This window comes from Carcharhinus amblyrhynchos, chromosome 8 (assembly GCF_965287045.1).
Source record: "Carcharhinus amblyrhynchos chromosome 8, sCarAmb.v2.hapA, whole genome shotgun sequence".
Taxonomy (NCBI): Eukaryota; Metazoa; Chordata; class Chondrichthyes; order Carcharhiniformes; family Carcharhinidae; genus Carcharhinus; species Carcharhinus amblyrhynchos.
This window is the reverse complement of record NC_137331.1, coordinates 102,841,702-102,859,904: the sequence shown is the minus strand read 5'-3', so window position 1 is coordinate 102,859,904 and position 18,203 is coordinate 102,841,702. Positions and strand designations below refer to the sequence as shown.

Below are 18,203 nucleotides of genomic sequence, written 5' to 3'. Positions count from 1 at the left end.
AAGCAATATCCCTCTTATAGCCTTAATGCCTTCTTTAAAATTAGTCAGCAAAACACAGGTATACCTGCTCATATTATGTTAACAGTCCTGGAGCTTCCAGAACACCTCTGGGCAGAGAGGAACAGAGAGACACCTATTTGCTCCCAGCAGCCCAAGCAGCAACTGCACATTTTAAAATGAAACTGAAACAGCATTTTTGTCCTTATAAGCTTAGCTTTGTCCCTATCAATCAACTCTATCCAACCTCGACATTTAAGTCTCTAGGGGACGATCCACATAAACACAAATGCATTAGTTCTGCTGAAACAACATGTTTAAAATTAGTATTTATCCTGTGCTCCCAGCTGCCAGTTTAAAGGTTTTGCTAGGCAGATTGGCACCCTGCAAAACAGATCTGAATTCTAAACATACCTCTGACAAGAAACATGACATACATGTCTTTCTTAAAGGCACAGTATCATCATGTCTGTAGCTGCACACTGTGCATCAGTTAATGTTCAATTGAACACTGCAATGAGATGCATTACTGGGGCCTTCAAATCAAACCTAACACCCTGGCTATCCTGCTGACTCATATACAAACGCCCACCCCCAATTCAATTATCCATCATGATGCAATGATACTCCATGAAGCTCAGCGAATTGGGGTAAACAACTGCCTCCCCATTACCAGGACCTCACCACCACTGTCCCTCACCTCTGCTTTGTAGCCCTTTTGGACCCTTACATTTAACCTCAGACAATCTGATTTTCATGCTGCATGAGCTTGGAAAAATTAATGGTCCTGACAAGAGGTCACAAGCACTTTGTGAAACACAGAAGATCCCTGGTTTCAACCTCCCACAGACATTTTAGGCATCCCTAAGATGCACAAACCATGGCAGATGCTGATATCTGATGCTCAAATGAAAAATTAAAAACTCTTTTGTGTGTGACTGTGCTCATGGAGGAGATCACGGAACACATAATGATTCAATGTCTCACTCATAAATATGGAGCAAAGAACAGCACAGCACAGGAACAGGCCCTACGGCCCACCAAGCCTGCACTGACACATGATGCCTTTCTAAACTAAATTCGTAGAGTCGTAGAGTAGTAAAGCATGGAATCAGGCCCTTTAGCCCACCTGGTCTAGGCCAATTATAGTGCCCTCACCACTAGTCCCAATTGCCCACGTTTGGCCCATATCCCTCTAATCCTTTCCCATCCACGTACTTACCCATATGCTTTTTAAATGTTGCATTTGTAGCTGCCTCAACCACTTTCTCTGACAGCTCATTCCATATACGCACCATCCTCTGGTGAAGAAGTTGCCCCTCAGGTCCCTGATAAATCTCTCTCATCTCACGTTAATCCTACGTCCTCTATCCTGGGAAAAAGGCTATGGACAGAATTCTCCCAAAAAAATTCTAAGTGTTGAATTCGCATGAAAATTGGAGTAAAACATGTTTTTTTTTCAATGGGAGTTCAGGAAAGAATCTCCTGCACTCTACACTCTCTCCAAAGCTTCTACATCCTTCTGGTCGTGTGGTGACCAGAACTGTACACAATATTTCTAATGTGGCTTAACTAAAGTTCTATCCAGATGCAACATGACTTACCAGGAGGAGGAGGTATGTCAGCAATACATACTGTCACATTTGATATATCCTGCTCGACCATCCTGATGTAAATTTTTTAAATTTATTTGTGGGACATGGGTGGTGCTGGCTGGCCAGCATTTATTGCCTATCCCTAGTTGCCCTTGAGAAAGTGGTGGTGAGCTGCCTTCTTGAATCATTGCAGTCCATGTTCTGTGGCCCACAATGCCGTTTGGGAGGGAATTCCAGGACTTTGGCCCAATGACTACCAAGGAACGGCAATATATTTCCAAGTCAGGATGGTGAGTGGCTTGGAGGGGAACTTGCAGGTGGTGATGTTCCCATTTATCTGCTGCCCTTGCCCTTCTAGATGGAAGTGGTCGTGGGTTTGGAAGGTACTATCTAAGGACCTTTGGTGATTTGCTGCAGCGCCATCTTGTATTTAGTACACACTGCTGCTACTGAGCGTCATTGGCGGAGGGATTGAATGTATGTAGATGTGGTGCCAATCAAGCAGGCTGCTTTGTCCTGGATGGTGTCAAGCTTCTTGAGCGTTGTTGGAGCTGCACCCATCCAGGCAAGTGGGGAGTATTCCATCATGCTCCTGACTTGTGCCTTGTAGATGACAGATAGGCTCTGGGGAGTCAGGAAGTGAGTTACTCGCTGCAGTTACTTAGCTTCTGCTCTTGTAGCCACTGTGTTTAGGGAGTTTCTGGTCAATGGTAACCCCATTCTAGCTGTTGCTCTGCTGCCAGCCAGAAGAGAACAATGGGCTCATGTTGTTGTTGCCATATTTAACTGTGCCAGCTCAAAAAATGGCCATTCTGAGAGGTAGTTAAACACTGAGGTGGGGCGGAATATTCTCCTTCTACTTAAACACCATCGAAAATGCTGAAGCAAAGTGGCTGAAAATGTCCGCTGAATGTTAGGTTCCAAAGGTACAGTGCAACTGAATAACCGGATTGGAGAATAATTTCAGCAAACGAGAAAACTGATGAGATTCTGAAAAAGCCAACCCCCTTCCTGGTCCCCTCCATCAGCAAACGCTTATTGGCAAAAGCGAAAAGCATTTTCAATGTTAAATGAAAGTAACTGGAGAAAATGGAATGACATGCCACAAGCAAACCTTAAGATATTAGATTGCAGCATTTAAATTGATTGATTGCTTTTAAACTGCATTACAGTACCATTTTAGCCAGCAAGTTTCTTGTCAATTTTACTTTCCATTCTCTCAAATTCTAAATTAATATCCTATCTCTCTGCACTTAATTAAATGGCGGCTGTTACCGCAGCTTGCAGGCTCAGCCAGGCAGGCAGTTGTGGCGCTGACGCTGGCTCCAGTGTCCTTGGGCTGGGGAGGGCAAAGATTAATCCAGCCACGTGGCCTATTCAGGCTCCCATTTCTTATGTTCCAAATTTCCTGATCATCGTTCATTGTTGTCTTCTGGAAAAGAATCGGATAGACTTGGCTGCGATTCCTTTCACCATTGAATACCCAAGTACAAATTTGCCTTCTGGACTCGCATATTAAGAATGGCTAATTGTGCCTCAATGGAATCGAGCTCCTGTACAGTGCAGAACACTTTGCATTTTTTTTATATTATTTTACAATCTGTTGCCAGCTGATTCACTGTGAAAATAGTTATTGCATTTGAACCCTTGGCTCATTCTCTCTCCCTCTTTGTCTTCCTGGGGCAATTCTGATAGTATATTACAGGCTGTTGCAGTTTCACAACCATGTCCTTCTGAATATGATAGATCCAGGATAGGAGATGAAGGAATGGGAGGGGGAGACAAAAATAAATGTTGTTAGATTGCAGTGTACAGAATCCATATATTAGGTTTATTACTTTTCTGTTGCCATATCGTTTGCTGTCACCCTTGAATGATCTATCCAGTTTTTATTTGCTTCTATCCTAAAGTTGTTCTAATCCAACTACCACCTTTCAATAAGGATGAATTAATGTTGGAACTGATAACTGTATATTTTCAAGTGCTGCACACCTTCTTAGCGTCCCAGAATTACATTCTGTTGAAAAGATGTCAATGTGGAATCATAATATTGTGCCTTGGAAACAGAACAGTACAGCGCAGTACAGGCCCTTTGGCCATCAATGTTGTGCCGACCTGTGAAACCAATCTAAAGCCCGTCTAACCTCCACTATTCCAATATCATCCATATGTTTATCCAATGATCTCTCTCCCTTAGAGCACAGAGATGAGAATTTTTAAAGCCAAGGGCAATAATTAGTCATATTGGGGATAATGTAACACTGGGGAAAAGGTTAAGTTACCTCATGCTGAGTCAGCTGCTACCTCACAGCACCAGGGACCGGGGTTCAATTTCCAACTTGAGTCTCTGTCTGTCTGGAGTTTGTACATTCTCCCCATGTCTGCGTGGGTTTCCTGCGGGTGCTCTGGTCTCCTTCCACAGTCTGAAAGATGTGTTGGTTAGGTGCATTGGCCATGTTTAACTCTCCCTCAGTGTGCCCAAACAGGCATTGGAGTGTGCAGATGAGGGGAGTTTCATAAACTTCATTGTAGGGTTAATGTAAGCCTATATGTGACACTAATAAATAAACTTTAAAACCTCCCCAGATGGTTCACCTTGCACTTCTCCAGATTGAATTCTATTTTCCTCTTTTCTACCCACTGGGCCAGTCCATTGATATCTTCCTGTTGTCAACAACTTTCCTCCTCACTATTAATTATGTAGCCAACTTTTGTGCCATCTGAAAACTTCTTGATCATGCTTCTTGATATTTAAGTCCAAATCATGAATAGATATTACAAAAAGCAGCGAGCTTAGTATGGAGCCTCGTGGAACCCCACTGCAAAGCCTTCCAGTGACAGAATCATCCATCATCAATTGCCCTTTATTTCCTGCCACTGAGCCAATTGTGTCTCTAGCTTCCTACATTCCCTGGATACCATGGGCTCTTTTTTAGCTGATCTGTCTCAGTGGAATCTTGTCAGAAGCCTTGCTAAAATCAACAAAGACCATATCGCCAGTACTGCCCTCATTAATCCTCCTTGTTACCTTCTCAAAAGATTAAATCACATTATAGTCAGTCATGATCTTCCCTGAACAATTCCTTGCTGACTGACGTTGATCACTTTGTGCCTTTCTAAGTGACAGTTTTCATCCTATCTCTCACAAGTGTTTCCAATTAGGCTGACAGAATAACCTAGGCCATGCTGAGAAAATAGGGAGGAAAGTGAATATCTATCATCCTTAATTTCGCATGTAGCCAACTGTACGCCAAGGCTCTTTATTCTGCAGCCTGAGAAAATTTTGAGATTTTATTCCCTGTTGCGAAATCTATATATTTCAAGAACAAAAAGAACAATTGTTAAGGCAGAGCATTTCCAATTATTCAGACCGAACAACAACCATTTCCTCAAACTCTGCACGTTAATCAACTTTCTATCCACGCTGCTACGTTTCTAACCGGTCTCTTGTGAAACACCTGCTTGAGCACTTTTTCAAAATCCATATGCAGTACATCAAGCTACATTTCCACTCCAACCAATCACTGCCTCAAAGAACTCAATTAAATCTGTCAAACACAACTTGCCTTTGATGAATCAATGGGTGCTGTCCAAGGATTCTCTCCCTTGGCGTTTCAATTTTGAGTTATGGGTTCCAAGAATTTCCTTACAAGGCAATTAGGGTGATCCTAGTAGACGATGCAGCAGGGGGTTTGCTAATTCTTTGTGCTTTTAGTTGATTAAGACACAACAGTACCTCATGCACAAGTGGATGTTCCTAAGCCTTTTGCCAACTTGCACTCAGGCTCTCGTAAATCAAGGTGTGTTATTTGTCTTTTTGAGGGACATGCATGCAATCCACTCTCAAAAGAAGGAAATAATTTGTTGTGGTGTTTTTCAGTGTTGTTGCCAAGGGTTAGTGAGGCTTTACTAATCTCATGCTTTGTAACCATACAGAATGTTAATAGGGCTTTGACGGACTTGAGTAGTTGGTGGTTTAGCTTCCAACCTTTTATTAAGAACTATTTATAAGGACGTCAGGGGAAGCAAATGATGTGCAGAAGACAGACATTCTTGCTCCTCGCTGTCTTTGAACTTCTTTCTCGTCTGGCTACTGATGTCACAGTTACATCATTAATATCATCATGGTCTCATTACATCCCAAACATCCATTAACCCATTACTCTGCACAATTTAACAGAGACCTCCATCAGAAACCTATTTCCAGCATCACTAATATATTGCTTTTGCAGAAGCTATCTTGTTTTAAACAGTGAATGAAGGGGTGGCAGGTAAGTTTAATGTGCAGGAATTTGAAAGTCAAAATACAAATCTGATTTGGCTGAAAAGTGGAAGAGGATAAAGGTTGATACCAATTAATAATCAGTCAGAAAATGGGGTAAACCAACAAGGTCTGAACATTATGAATTTGGTCTCCCTACAGTTGGCTGCAGTGTTAGAAACCAGATTAGAAACCCTAAACTATATTATGAAGTTAACCTGGACCCCCAACTTCTGTTTTGATTTTCATATTAGTGTGAACATAAGGTGTTTGGCTCCAGGGGTGATTCTATTAACCCGCTGGGAAGTTTTCATTACAAACTTTATTTAACAGCACAATTAAAATATAACAAATGGAATTAGCATAGCTTTTACCGATTGAAATACTTAAACATGACAATGTGTAATTCTTAATGACTAGCTATCTCTATAGTTCCAATTTAAGCAATATCTGTACAGACATACATTCTTCTTCAGAATCAATTAACACAAAAACCATATAGGCTCACAAGGATGCTAGATTTCCAGCATTTTAACCCCTCTGGACAGACTCAGAAAGGCATCTGTTTTATGATTCCCATATAATAGCTTCCAGAGAAAGACCTATCTTTAATCAGTAGAACTTCAGAGACCTGTTTTCTGGTAAGCCATAGTCTCCGATTTCCAGAGAGAAAGGAAGAGACAGAGAGCTACATTTCTCTAAAGCTCCAAAGCAGCAACTGAGCTTGTTTTTCTGTGAAAGCCCAGTCCTGTACAGCCACATGATAATTCCTGTCAATCAACCTAATCAAGCCCTACTCCGAAAAAACCCAGGGGAAAACATTAAAATAACAACACTGCATTAACCCAGTTTAAAACAAACATTCCAGCAATTAGGATCAATTATGCTTCTGCAATATAAACATGGGCTGCTGATTGTAGATAAAGTGGCTCCAGTAAATAGAACCGACTGCTAAAAAAAATTACGCTTATGAAACAGGACATAAATACATTTCTTAAAGACACAGTATCACCACAGGAGGGAAAATGAGATTTTGTTCCTGGGATGTGCTTTGCACGTTGAAGGAAATGAGAGATTGTTGACTGGCAGTGCTAACAGCAATTTTAGCGGGTTTTCTAACTTCTGGACCAAATCCCAACAAACACTTGCCTCTTCTCACCTGGTGTTCATACAAACACTTTGGCAGCAGGCATCACTGACTTGCAGTTGAGGGGGGAATCGTAAACCAGCTTTATTTCACTCTTTCAAGGCTAACATACACTCTAATTTCTGTCACTGTGATTGGCTAATTCAGTAGAGAGTGTTGACCAAAAGGGGAACCTTCTGCTTTACATACCATTTGCTGCACCTTTTGGGTTTGCCTTGGATATCCTTTTGGGCACAGTATTACGAGTCACTTCTCTAAGCATTCTTAGCTCCTTACATCCTGACTGGACTGTCAAGTAACTAATTATACAATAGCATAGCATTAACACTGGATCCATTTGTGAGATGGGTAGGATTTCATGGGCCATATCTCCATGACACGGAGAGCCTCTAAAAATGGTGGATGGGACCCAATTCTAGCATTCTCACCCTCCTCGCTGCCCTGGCAGTTTTTGACTGCCTGGGAGAAGTACACCCCACATTCTTCACCTAGTCAGTTCCATTGTGAGGGTAAGTATCTTACCTTCAACCTGCTTTTGTGTTTGGCCAGCTTCAGTTACTTGCCCTCAAACTGAATTTTGAATTCTATCATACTATGATCACTCTTCCCTCGAGGATCCTTAACTATGAGGTAATTAATTAATCCCTGCTCATCACACAATGCCAAATTTAGAATTGCCTGCTCCCTGGTTCGTTCCACAACATATTGCTTTACGAAACAATCTCTAATCCATTCAATAAACTCTCCCTCAAGGCTACCCTTGCTAATTTGATTAACCTAATCTATGTGCATATTAAAATCACTCATGATTATTGCTGTAACCTTCTTACAAGCCCCCAGCATTTTCTGGTTTATACAGTGCCCCACTGTGGAATTATTATTTGGGGATCTATAAATTAGTCCCATTAGAGACTTCTTTCCTTAACTATTTCTTATTTCTATCCAGACTAACTCCATGTCTTGATCTACAGGGCTTATATCATTTCGCACTGTAGCCCTTCTGGCATTTTCTGCTCCAAACAAAGTCTCTTCAGTAAATCTATCAATGAAACTGGCTGTTTAAAATAGAATTGGTCGCTCAATCCAACTGAACTATGTTGATTTTATTCTCCACACGAGCTGTATTGTTAATTATTTTTAAACTTATTTACTAGTATCACATGAAGTCTTACGTCAACACTGCAGTGAAGTTACTGTGAAAGTCTCCTAATCGCCACACTCGGTCGCCTGTGCGATTACAGAGGGGGAATTTAGCATGGCCAATGCACCTAACCACTATGTCTTTTGGACTGTGGGTGAAACAGCAGCACCCGGAGGAAACCCACGCAGACACCGTGAGAACATGCAGACTCTGCAGTGACAGTGATCCAAACCGCAAATCGAACCTGGGTCCCTAGCACTGTGAGGCAGAAGAGTTAGCCAGTGTGTCACCGTGACAAAGTGCCTACCTTATTCCCAAATCCTTTTGTTCCTCTTCTTCTACAAAACATTTATCTTATTCTTACTTACTGACATGGTGGCTGCTTGGTTGTAAAGAGTAACATAATGCAGGAGAGTTTTTTTCTTTTGGCACATGAGACCATGAAATTCTTGAGTTCTGCAGTGGATTTGAGAAGTTTTCAGCTTCTTATTTCACACAGCATTGTATTTCTACATTGCAAACAAGATCAGGTAATTCAACAATTAATAGTTTGGTGATGCTGACCTCATGTTTAAATGGCCTGCAAATTTTAGGAAGGAAAGGAAGATTGTCAAAGCTGCAGTTTTGATGAATTGTGGCAGTGATTGTGCAATGAGTCTTAATTTCAACACAGTCAGAATGTAGGAAATAAAATCATGTAAAATGGCTAGTTTGGACACCAGAGGCAAGTTCAGTGAAGCTACGCCAGCTATAGTAATACGAATAATACAGTGAAATAAGGAAGGTCAAAATATAGAGAAGGAGACTGGATACTGCAGACAAAAGAATGCTTCATCTTGACTCCACCATACTCTTTAGCGGTCTATTATAAGACCATTCTGCTGAAAGTTCAGGGCATTTTTCATTGTTAAAGCAAAAAGATGTGTTGCCAAAACACCAGGTTTCTCTAATTTTTCTTTCCTGTTCTGCCTGCCAGGTATTACCAGGTGCGCACAGCGCTGAAAATCCCACCTCGAATTCCTCACAGGCTGACAGCAACACTTACGGGACCCACAGGTAAGAATGCAAAGCACTGAGGTGCTATCGGTGAATTATTGTCCCAAACCCAAGCCTGCCCCACAAGTAGCAAAATTATTGTGAGAACTTTCTCTGCTAATTGGATGTCTTCCCCACAGATGTTGAGATATAATTTCAAACAATCCCCCTGAAATTTTCTTTATCCTTCCTGAGTCATTACTGCCTCATGCTGGCATCTCGTGCCAGAGTTTCTGGGGTGCCTTCTGTATGCCTATTCTTCTTGTGTGAGCTTGCATTGTGAAGATTTATCCCATTCGCATCTGATGTCTATGCATTTTTCAGAAGGAGTGACTGGGCAGTTCAGCAGCTGTGGTCTGTGGTGGCTATGCTCAATTGTGGCATTACAGCCACAATCCTGTGGGTAATGTACATTCCTTGCTGGGCTGAACTGGTAAGAAGTCTCACAATACCAGGTTAAAGTCCAGCAGATTTATTTAGTAGCATGAGCTTTTGGAGCAGTGCTTCTTCACCTGATGAAGGAGCAGCGCTCCGAAAGCTCATGCTACCAAATAAACCTGTTGAGCTGAACTAATGCAGCACATATCTATATTCCTGTTGAGCTGTCAGTCAAACCTCGACCATCAGCACAGTCAAACCTCAAGGCAGAGTTAGGACCACAGGCTGCAGACAATCTCCTGTGTTGGTCTGACCACCGGTGAGTTGGCCCAGCAGATGTTGCAATGATCAGGAATACATTGATGTCGGAAAAGATCTGGAATTTGTGGGTAGCACTTTGGCACAGTCATTAGCTGTGCTGCCTCACAGCGCCAGGAACCCAGGTTCAATTCTGGCCTCGGGTGACTGTGTGAAGTTTGCACATTCCCCCCCGTGTCTGCGTGGGTTTCCTCCCACAGTCCAAAGATGTGAGGATTTGATAGATTGGCCATGCTGAAATGACCGTTAGTATCAGGGGGACTAGCAGGGTAAATACATGGGGTTACATGGATAAGGCCTGTGTGGGATTGTTGTTGGTGCAGACTTGATGGGACAAATGGCCTCTTTCTGCACTATTAAGATTCTATGATTTCTATGATTCTATGAATTCATCGTTGATCAACCCCAGAGCACAGTCGAGCCACAAAACTGTCTTGGTTTCAGTAAGGTGCAGGATGTTCTGGCACAGAATCATAGAATCCCTACGGTGCACAAGGACATCATTTTGGTCATCGAGCCTGCACTTGCAATAATCCCACCCAGGCTGTATCCCCAAAACCCCACATATTTAGCCTGCTAATCTCCCTAACACTAAGAGGCAATTTAGCATAATCAATCAACCTAACCCGCATGTCTTTGGTGTGTGGGAGGAAACCGGAGCACCTGGAGGAAACCCACGCAGATATGGGGATAATGTGCAGTCTCCACACAGATAGTGACCCGAGGTCAGAATTGAACCCAAGTCCCTGGTGCCACAAGACAGCAGTGCTAACCACTGTGCCACCGTGTCGCATAACGAATTAAAAGTTAAAACTAGTGGGTGGAACACACAGCCAGTGCATCATTAGAAGGCAGTTGTACCTGCAGCTAGCATTTGTAATTCTGTGGGCATTATTGCAATTAGTGGCGTTGGCAGGATGAGGTTTTAAAATTCCAACTAAGTCAATCTTTGAAGACGTTTAATTAGGTTTTATGAAGTCTTGCTGTTACACACTGAACCTGCCGTGATTGTCCTATGACATGTTCCTGCAGTGTGTTGATAGTTGCTGACAGCCAGCTGTTAGGGTTATTTAGCAGAAGGAACTGTTACAAGCATTTACCAGTAACCTGCTGCTTAAGAGGAAAGTAACATTGCTGGACAGATAGAAGAACAAATGTTAATGGTGTCACGTTGGGAATATTTTTGACAAAATAAGGAAAAGGGTATGGTGAAAAGAGAGACTATGGCAACTGGATTTCTCAGATATTTACATTGAATTGTATCAGATATACAACACTGTGCTAAGGGCCAAATCAGAAAACTCCAAAGTATAATCCTATGATTCTATGTATGTTGTGAGGTTAGCCTAGGCCGTAGCCTTTTTTGATTTTGGCATTATGGTGAGCATAAGATGTTTCACTCCAGGTATGATTCACTTAACCCACTAGGAAGCTTTTATTAAAACAAATGTTATTTAAGAACACAGTTAGAATATAACAAAAAATGAGCAGATGAGTCTTACACCTTGAATTGTAGCAGTGGAGATATCCCACATCTGATCGTGCAATTAGTGAGGTTGCTTTGACACATTAGTGATGCAGTGTAAGGGCATACGACTAAGTGGGTAACACTTTGAGAGTTGTCAAAGCCACATTTGGTTAACTGACTTCCTCTTAGATTATAATATTCTACAATGTGGAGATGCCGGTATTGGACTGTGGTGGGCACGGTAAGAAGTCTCACAACATCAGATTAAAGTCCAAAGGTTTATTTGGAAACACAAGCTTTTGGAGCGCTGCTCCTTCATCAGGTGAGTCACCTGATGAAGGAGCAGCACTCCGAAAGCTTATGTTTCCAAATAAACTTGTTGGATTTTAATTTGGTGTTGTGAGACTTCTTACCATAGTATTCTGTGATTGTTGGCAGTGCCCCCTATTGCCAGCTGCATGGAGAGGTGACTAGTTTGTGCAGCTCGGTGCTCTCAGACCAGCCACGGGCCGATTTCTCCCCGTGTTACTGAAGGGAAAATGCTTGTTATTGAAAATTACCAGAGGTTTTCAGTAATGGGCAGCAAATTAAAGTCATCAGCATCATCTCTGCAAGCACCTTGCTTAGTATTGCTCCAGGAATTCAGAATTATACACTGCAACTGGTTATCTACACCTTGCTTTACCCTCTGACTTTGGAAACCTAGAATGATGGGGAAGTTATTTTTTGCTGCTAAAAACAGACGTGCTGTCTGGCACTGATCAGGACAGATGCCAGAGTACCAAATTTCAAAGAGAGCAACAATAGTTCTGATTGGTTGGCGAGTGCCTCAGATTGGTTGGGATGTTGCCATGGTGAATGCACCATGGTGTTAAAGTCCACCTTGTCTTGATTTATTCAAAAAAAGATGCCAAGTCTAGACATATTCCTTTGCCTGCATATCTTGTTTTTTCAGATACATTTAAGTTCTGTATTAGCATTAAGCATTTTTTTAAAAAAACTCTTTCTTGGTATGTGGGTGCCGCTTGCAAGGCCAGCATTTGTTGTCCATCCCTAATTGCCTTAATTACTTTGCAGTTAAACTTGAATAACATTTAAAATTTTTTTTTGTTTGACTGAAGTATTTCCACAAAGACTGTTGGACCTTATCTCACACTATTCATGTGCCTTGCTTCTTCCGAATGACCTCCGCCATAAAATTCTGCTTGCACTGTTGTTGCTGAGGTTGAGGATGGTTTTGCTCTACTAACGGAAAGGGTTGGGAGTTAAGTGGCGAAGCAAAAACTAAAAACTTTTCTAAAAGGAAGTGAATAAATATTTGGGGGAACGAGGTTAAATGGATCACTCTTTGAGATCTGACGCAGTCATGATGGGCGAACTAGCTTCCTCGCATTCTCATAACATTCTATAAATGTGAGTGGTGCCCTCTGTAGCCAGCTGCCAAGAGATAGTTTGAGGCTTGAATGAGGTCAATGGGCACGTGAGATGGGTGTAATTAGTGCTGTAGCTGTGTGCCATCTTATGCCTAACAAAGCTCAGCCGTTGGATCAATCCTGTGTTTGTGCCACTCAAGCGCAGGTTTAAACATTCGGTAGAGAGTGAGGTTTGGATGGATTGTGCAGCTTATATTTGGCGGCTCCCCTTGAACCCTTCTCATAGACCTCTGCCCCCCCTCACCCCCTGGTGGTTGTTGATCCCAGGATGTGGGATCTGTGCAAGGATACCCTGTCAACTCTGCCTGGTGTCTCAGACTGGACACAAGTTTTCTGTCACTGCCACTTGCCTGTTGTGTTCTAATCATAGAATAGAATCAAAGAATCCCTATACCGCAGGAGGCAGCCATTCAGCACATCTAGTCTACATTCATTCTTTGAAAGAGCATCTTACCCAGGTTCACCCCGGCCCCAGCCCCACAATCCCACACATTTACCCCCCCTTAACCTACACATTTCAGGATACTAAGAGGAAATTTAGCATGGCCAATCCTCCTCAGTCTTTGGACTGTTGGAGGAAACCAGAGCACCCAGAAGAAACCCATGCAGACATGGGGAGAACGTGCAAACTCCACACAGACAGTCACCCATGGCCAGAATTAAATCTAAGTCCATGGCACTGTGAGGCAGTAATGCTAACTACTGTGCCATCGTGCCTCATATGCATGCATACAGCTTATCTGAACTCACCTTGCTGACATGAAGTCAGTCTTGAATATGGAGGCCTGCATTTTCACATTTCACTGTGTCACACTGCTACCCTAAGTAGGGGTTGGTGGGGAGGAGGTGGATGGAGGGGGTGCAGAGGAGTGACAGGAGAAGTGAAGGGGGGGGGTAAGGGGATAGGGGAGAAGGGGAAGGGGTTGGATTCCGTAGGGGAAAGGGGAGTGGGGGGGAAATGAGGTGGGGGTGGGGGGTAGGGGGAAGGGGGTAAGTGGGTGGGGGAGGGAACGGAGAGGAGGAGACAGCCTGGCCCCTTCATTTTAACCGTGGATGTTAAAATTTCTCGAAGTATTTGTACCTGGCTTGTTGAAGAAGCTTTGTATTTAAAAAAAAGACAACAAGTTCCCTATTCAATGCGATGAACACTGCTTGAACAAATTGTCAGTCTGGAAAGAATTAATAAAGCTTAGAACGCTGATGGTTTCCTTCTGAAAAAAAACCACGAAGACCATCCTTGTAGACCCAGCTCATGTTGCTCAGTGTCAGCAGGTGGTCGCACACTATAACAAATGGAATGAAACAATAGCTCCAGCCAGCACCAGGGGAAGCCTCTAAATTAGCTTCAGTCACCGCAGTGCTGATGCTGGGGCATGCTGTCACTCACTTGATGCTGTGTAATACTGGAGCTGAATGATTAGCAGCAGTAGCAAACATTGTGCTTGTAAAATAAAAACAAAGCCTGCTGTACAAATTGCAGATGTTTGCTCACAAGTAGACATGCGACACAGCAGACATGAGACGCTGCCAGTTCTCATGTTGAGCAAACCTAAAACAGTTCTTTTGTTTTTATTCTTTTCTCACTTTATTTCTTTGCAGACCAGTGGCAAGAGTGGTTGGATTTGCTACTCCATTTTCCTTTCTGTTAATTTTGACATAAATTCAGTTCTCATAATCAGTATGGGCAAGTATCTGCGTGGAGCACTATTCATCTAAGTCCATAGGTTTCCTGAGGTTTTGTGTCATATCATCCATTTATAGCAAATTGCAGCTTCTTCACCTTTATATTAGGCTGCCGCCTCCAACCCATGACGTGTTTTGCGGTGGCAAAGGTGGCACATCATTGGGCAGCAGTGGGATCTTTTGATCAACACGGTTTCCTGTTCTGCGCACCCCCGCATTGCCGGGAAACCCATGACAGGGGCTCGTCGTGCTCAGCGGAACCAGAAAATCTTGCAGTCAGCCAGAAAAACAAAGAATTGGCAACAGAAATGCCAAGATTCAACTGATTGTTGAAGGAATGTGGATTAGATTTGAAATAGTATCAGCCTTTATCCTGCATGTCTCTTTTGGTAAATCTCTGAAAGTTTCACAGCCCCAGGAACTCTATTTGTAGTTCTAACTAGATCCTCTACCCTCATCAAAAGCTGAGCTCATCGAAAACCTGAGTGACTTGTATCTTGACTGTATCTTGACCAAAACCCTAGTGTTTGTATCTTGACTTGCAGCAAGCCTTATTCATCCATCACCCCTGTGCTTGCCACCCCAACCAGGACTTCAGCTGCCTAAACAATACAATTTTCTCCTTCAACCTCGCCACTTCTTTCTTCTCTTTCACATTTGTCTAAAAACTTACCTTTTTGAACAAGCTTTTGGTCACCAAACTAATATCTTCTGATGCATCAGGTTTTGTTCAAGGCAGTTTCTGGGAAGCACCTTGGGTCATTTTGCTGCACTACAGGTGCTACACAAATGCAATCTGTTGCAGATCAAAGACTAGAACAGGGGCTAAATAGGACTCGTGGGTGCGCTAAGGGAACTGGCTCATCTTATGGCTTTAATGAAGCACTAGTTTTGCCCCAGTTTCTTTGGACTAATGAGGTCAAACTGATATGACCTCCAGTCCCAATGGTTATCCAGTTCTCCCTGTGAAAAATCTTTGGCCTCCATAAATTTACATTTATCTAATCAAATTTTCCTTAATTCTTTTGTCTCTCAGTTTAAATTGTGAACAGCAATGTCAGGGAGTAAACAATACTGCAGCATAATGTGAATCTGAAATGTGTCACGGAATGGGGAGGGAAGGGCTGGTGTGGTGGTGGACATGGTAGCACAGTGCCAGGGATCCGGGTTCAGTTCCGGTTTCGGGTCTGTCAGTATGGAGATTGCACATTCTCCCCATGCCTGCGTGGGTTTCCTCTGACAGCTCCAGTTTCCTTCCACAGTCCAAAGATGTGTGAGCTAGGTTTATTGGCCATGCTAAATTGCCGTGTAATGTCGGAGGGATCAGCAGAGGAAATCATGGGGTTATGAGCATAGAGCCTGGATGGGATTGTTGTCAGATTTGATGGGCCAAATGGCCTCCTTCTGCACTGTAGGGATCCCATGTGGTAATAATTCTTTGAATAATACAGCTGTCTGATGTTTCATATTGAATTCGTACAACGATAGTAATAATGGACATGACCTCTCTGAACTCCTTCATGAACCTGGGACATTGTAACGTGGCACAGTGTGCCATGATATCACAACATCTGTCTTGGTGTTAAATTCCTGTTTGTACACACACCTGCGTTCCATGATTACCTGCAGAGAGTTTGAGTTCACTTAAAAAAAATTGACCTCCAACTAGGAACAGCAGGAGTGCAGGTAAACAGAACAAAGTGACCCATAAAGGTTGTGTGTTTTCATTGAAGCATTGTGCCAAGTGCTCTACATAAAAGCAAATCAGCTTATTGAAACCAATGTGTTGATTTTTTAGAACACACTGTGCCGAGGCAGCCATGGACATACTATCAGATGTTGCCTTAATCCAGTTGTGACCTGGATCTACTGAAAGACAATAAAACCCACTAAACAAATTTAACTGCATCCTTGCCTTACCAGACTTGTCCACAGTGGCATAAAATTGCCTGATGCACTGATTGCTTTTTGATCATTACTTTTTTGTTTGCACTCTGCCCAGGGGTTGGAAGTTGGTTAGTGGCTTAGCTTCAATCATGTATGACAGACATAAAGCCAGGATTCACTGAGCGTGAGGTTCAGTCTATCCGGAACATACAAAAAGAGAATACGCGTAGAGAGAAGTTTGTAATAAGAATACAACTGTATTCTGAACATGTAGAATCATTTCTGTCTGTGCACCTCCACAAAAGTCTTTTGGACACAGTTGACGCCAATATATTAGTTTCAGTTTTCGAATCATAGAAACCCAACAGTGCAGAAGGAAGCCATTTGGCCCATCAACTCTGCACCTACAACAATCCCACCGAGGCTCGATCCCCATCACCCCACATATTTACCTTGCTAATTCCTCTAACCTATGCATCCCAGGACACCAAGGGGCAATTTAGCACGGCCAATGCATCTAACCCACGCACCTTTGGACTGTGGGAGGAAACTGGAGCACCCAGAGGAAACCAACACAGACACAGAGAACGTGCAATCTTCACACAGATAGTTACCCAAGCCGGGAATTGAACCCAGGTCCCTGGAGCTATGAGGTAGCAGTGCTAACCACTGTGCCATCGTGCCACCCTTGTGGGAATCTGTATGGACTCCTTGCCATGAAGCCTGGGACATGTTAACCCTCATTTGAATCATTCAGTTCAGTGGTATTACCGGGTAATGCTCTGGGGACCCAGATTCAAATCCCATCACAGAAATTGGTGGAATTTAAAAACTCAATGAAAAGAAACATCTGTAATTAAAAGTTTGTGATGTCCATGAAACTATTGTCAATTGTAATAAAAGCCCAGCTGGTTCACTAATGCCCTTTAGGGGAGGAAATCTGTTAGAATCATAGAATCCCCACTGTGCAGAAGAGGCCATTCGGCCCATCAAACCTACACTGACTTGCTGATACAGTATCTTACTGAGGCTCTATCCCCCATCCTATCCCCGAAACCCCACACTTTTCCCATGGCTAATCCATCTAACCTAGACATCTTGGAACATTAAGGGCAACTCAGTATGGCCAATCTACCTAACCTGCACATCTTTGGACTGTGGGAGGAAATCGGAGAACCCAGAGGAAACCCGTTTCAACACATGGAGAATGTGCACTCATATCACACAGTCACCCAAGGCTTTACTTGAACCCAGGTCCTTGGAACTGTGAAGCAGCAGTGCTAACCACTCTGCCCCCATGCCAGTCATAAAGATTTAGTAACTGAATGTAAATCCCACCAGCTGCTTTGGTGGAAATTGAACCCTTATCACCTTGGGCCTCCAGATTACCCATCTAGTAAGATTACTACTACACCACAATCTCCTCTCTTATTCTTACCTGGTCTTGCCTACCTGTGACTCCAGGTGCAAAAGGTAATAGGAAAGACAAGTGCAATACTAGATTTTATTTCAAAGAGGCTGGAGTATGAAAGTGAAAAAGTGATCAAAGGGGTTGGCACATAAAAGTGAAGAGATGTACTAGTGGGGCCACATTTAGTTTTGCTCCCCTTATTTACGGAATTATGTATTGTCATTGGAGACAGCACAGATGAGGTTGACGAAGATGACACTGAATATGGAGGACTGCCGTATGAAGAGAGATTAAATAGGTTTGGTCTGTATTCCTTGGAGTTCAGAAGAGTGAGTGAAATACATAAGATTCATAGGGTAAATGTTGGGAGGATATTTCCACTTGAGGGAGAGTGTAGGACCAGAGGGCATAGCTGCAGAATAAGGTGGTGCTTATTTAAGACGGATTTG

The 18,203-nt window shown here is 42.9% G+C and overlaps 1 protein-coding gene across 3 annotated transcripts in view; it reads left to right on the top strand.

The window, feature by feature from the left end:
• The window catches only part of fam135b (family with sequence similarity 135 member B), a 401,595-nt gene that overhangs the window by 142,372 nt on the left and 241,020 nt on the right, over positions 1–18,203 (top strand). For all 3 annotated transcript variants that reach the window (XM_080194586.1, XM_080194584.1, XM_080194585.1), the window contains one exon: positions 9,118–9,197. In XM_080194586.1, the coding sequence (XP_080050712.1) occupies positions 9,118–9,197 (80 nt within the window). The remainder of the gene's footprint in view (positions 1–9,117; positions 9,198–18,203) is intronic.